Source organism: Morus notabilis, unplaced genomic scaffold (genome assembly GCF_000414095.1).
Source record: "Morus notabilis unplaced genomic scaffold, ASM41409v2 Scaffold118, whole genome shotgun sequence".
Taxonomy (NCBI): Eukaryota; Viridiplantae; Streptophyta; class Magnoliopsida; order Rosales; family Moraceae; genus Morus; species Morus notabilis.
In genome coordinates this window covers 64,525-66,869 of record NW_010364457.1, presented here as the reverse complement: position 1 = coordinate 66,869, position 2,345 = coordinate 64,525, and the positions used below count along the sequence as shown (strand labels likewise).

The 2,345-nt window shown below is 34.8% G+C and overlaps 1 protein-coding gene across 1 annotated transcript; it reads left to right on the top strand.

Annotated features, from left to right (window-relative positions):
- The first annotated feature begins 352 nt into the window (after positions 1-352).
- LOC112093184 lies at positions 353-1,347 on the top strand. The gene is given in 2 exon segments (XM_024171184.1): positions 353-965; positions 967-1,347. Coding segments are annotated over 2 exon segments (483 nt in total). The 5' UTR covers positions 353-651; the 3' UTR covers positions 1,136-1,347.
- Positions 1,348-2,345: the final 998 nt, after the last annotated feature.

The following is a 2,345-nucleotide window of genomic DNA, read 5'->3' as shown; positions in this document are numbered from 1 at the left end:
TAACCAAACGCCTCAACATAGTCTCATAATATACTTTTTTTTATGTATATATAAACAAAAGGAAAAGAACAGGTAGTAAGTTGGTTTCAATCACAAACCAAAAGTATCTCAAAATCGATGACCAAATCGCTCAATAATAAACGGTTCGATGAACTAATTAATCACGTCAGTAATGACGTGGCATTAGTTCTCCCGACCAGTCTCATCAGCATTGTTGGAATTTTAGTTTTTCTTTTTTCTTTTTCAACAGACTTAATTTATAATAAAATGTACATCAATCAAAGAAATGGGAAATGGCAAGCATATATAATATTATTTCAATGGCATTAAAGAAATACACGGGATAGTCATAATAAAGTCTCCAACTATATCTCTTTCATTTCCATTAAATGCAGGCTCAAGCAATTCATGGTCAAGAAGAGCACGACGTGAACGAGCTTCGTGGGAAGGTGAAGAAAGGAAAAACTTTTAGGTCGTAAACTCGTAACTAACACGTTTGAATCTTCGAAAACCATTTCAAAAAGCTCTCAAAACCTTCGCAAAATCACGCCCTTCCTCTCTCCCTTTCTCTCTCTCTCTCTCTCTCTCTCTCTCTCTCTCTTAAATATTTTTTTTTCTCTTCTTCTCCTTAATTTCTCGCCAGCCAAACACATGGAGAAAAAATCGAAGGAAAACGGAGAAAATCAACAAGGTCAGAAGAAGAAGACGCCGGTTTGGGACTGCGGAAGCACTCTCTACGACTCCTTCGAGCTCAATTCCTTCAAACGCCAGCTCGACTCCGCTATATCTTCTAGAAGCCTCTCGATGCCTCACCTGACTGATCGCCGAGTCATTGCCGCGCCGCCGACGCAGGCGGCCGCGGCGGTGAAGAAATCGTCGAAGATCTCCCGATCGATCAACAAACTTCTCCGATCGGTTTTCCGGCCGAAGCCGAATTCCGTTTTTCTTCCGAGTGAGAGAGCAATCGAAGGACGGATTCTTCGTCGTCTACGACAAATCCGGCGCGCTCACGACGATTCCCGAGGTTCCGGAGATCGATTTCGGCGGATTTTCGCCGGAGATTGAATCGTTGGTGACGAGAACAGGATCGGGACGGTTTGCGGCGACGAGTTCGCTCGGTATTTCCTGTGCTTGATCGATTGCATGTGTCTAGGTATAGCTTATATATAGTGAATATTGAATTTTTGGCTAATTTTCCATGAATCTAAGACCGTAGAAGATCGTACAATATGCTGCGTGTATAGTAATGAAGAATTTCTTGTCTATATTTTAATGTTTTGGAATATTGTTTTCTTCTTCTTTTTTTTCCTTAATAATAATATCTTCTTGCTTAGAGCTGACAAATTAGACTACGAGACGTTTGATTCATAGATTAGAATTATGTGATTATAATTATTTTTGATTTACGTGTATTTTTTATGAGAAAAAATACTGTAGCGAACCACGAACTATGATTCGAATCAGGGGACGAATCCCCCAACCAAACAACAATCATTGTTTGAAATTATAATTAATTCTGGATCATTGTGGTTAATCCTGATCTTGTCAATATTTGTGGAGGCTCATGACTAGCTTGGCCTGGTGTTTGGATGTGCAGATTAGTGGCAAAATTCATAGTTCGCGGGTTAAATAACTAATTTCACTGTTCACAACAAATATATGTATATGTGCTATATATATAATATAAGTGTGGACTCAAATATGCTGTCTAATTTTGGTGTTTTAATTAGTGTAACTAATTAAATCATGCAATGTCATGTAAAAAAATTTATATTGCTTTTTAGCTTATTCTTTTGTGCTTAATATGTAATGATGTGATATGATTTAATTGGTTAGACAACAATTAAGACACTAAAAATCAACAATAATCACGTATACTCTACCAATTTACAATTTCTCTGTTATATGGATTTTTTACACAATAATATCATTCTCTAATAGAATCTTCTATAACTATGACGCGTCTAATGAAGAGTATGATGACATAGTTGATGGTGTGACTTTTTATTATTTTTTGTTTTTGTGTTAGGGCATGAAAAATACTTTAGTGATAAAATAAAATTCTATATATAATTAAATATTTATCAAGTCTTATTAAATTACCATATAAGTATATAATTTAACATCTATCATGGCACCACATAATTTTTCATAGTTATTTAAAAGGAAGATGTAAAAGATCAAGTTGTATCAGACAACCTCTTTATTTGTTTATTTAGGATATATATTTTGAAATGTTTATTTAGGATACTATACTATAATTAATTAATTGAATTGGATATATGCTGCTATGATATATATATATATATATGTGATATGTCTTTTTTTTTTAGTTGAAATAATCT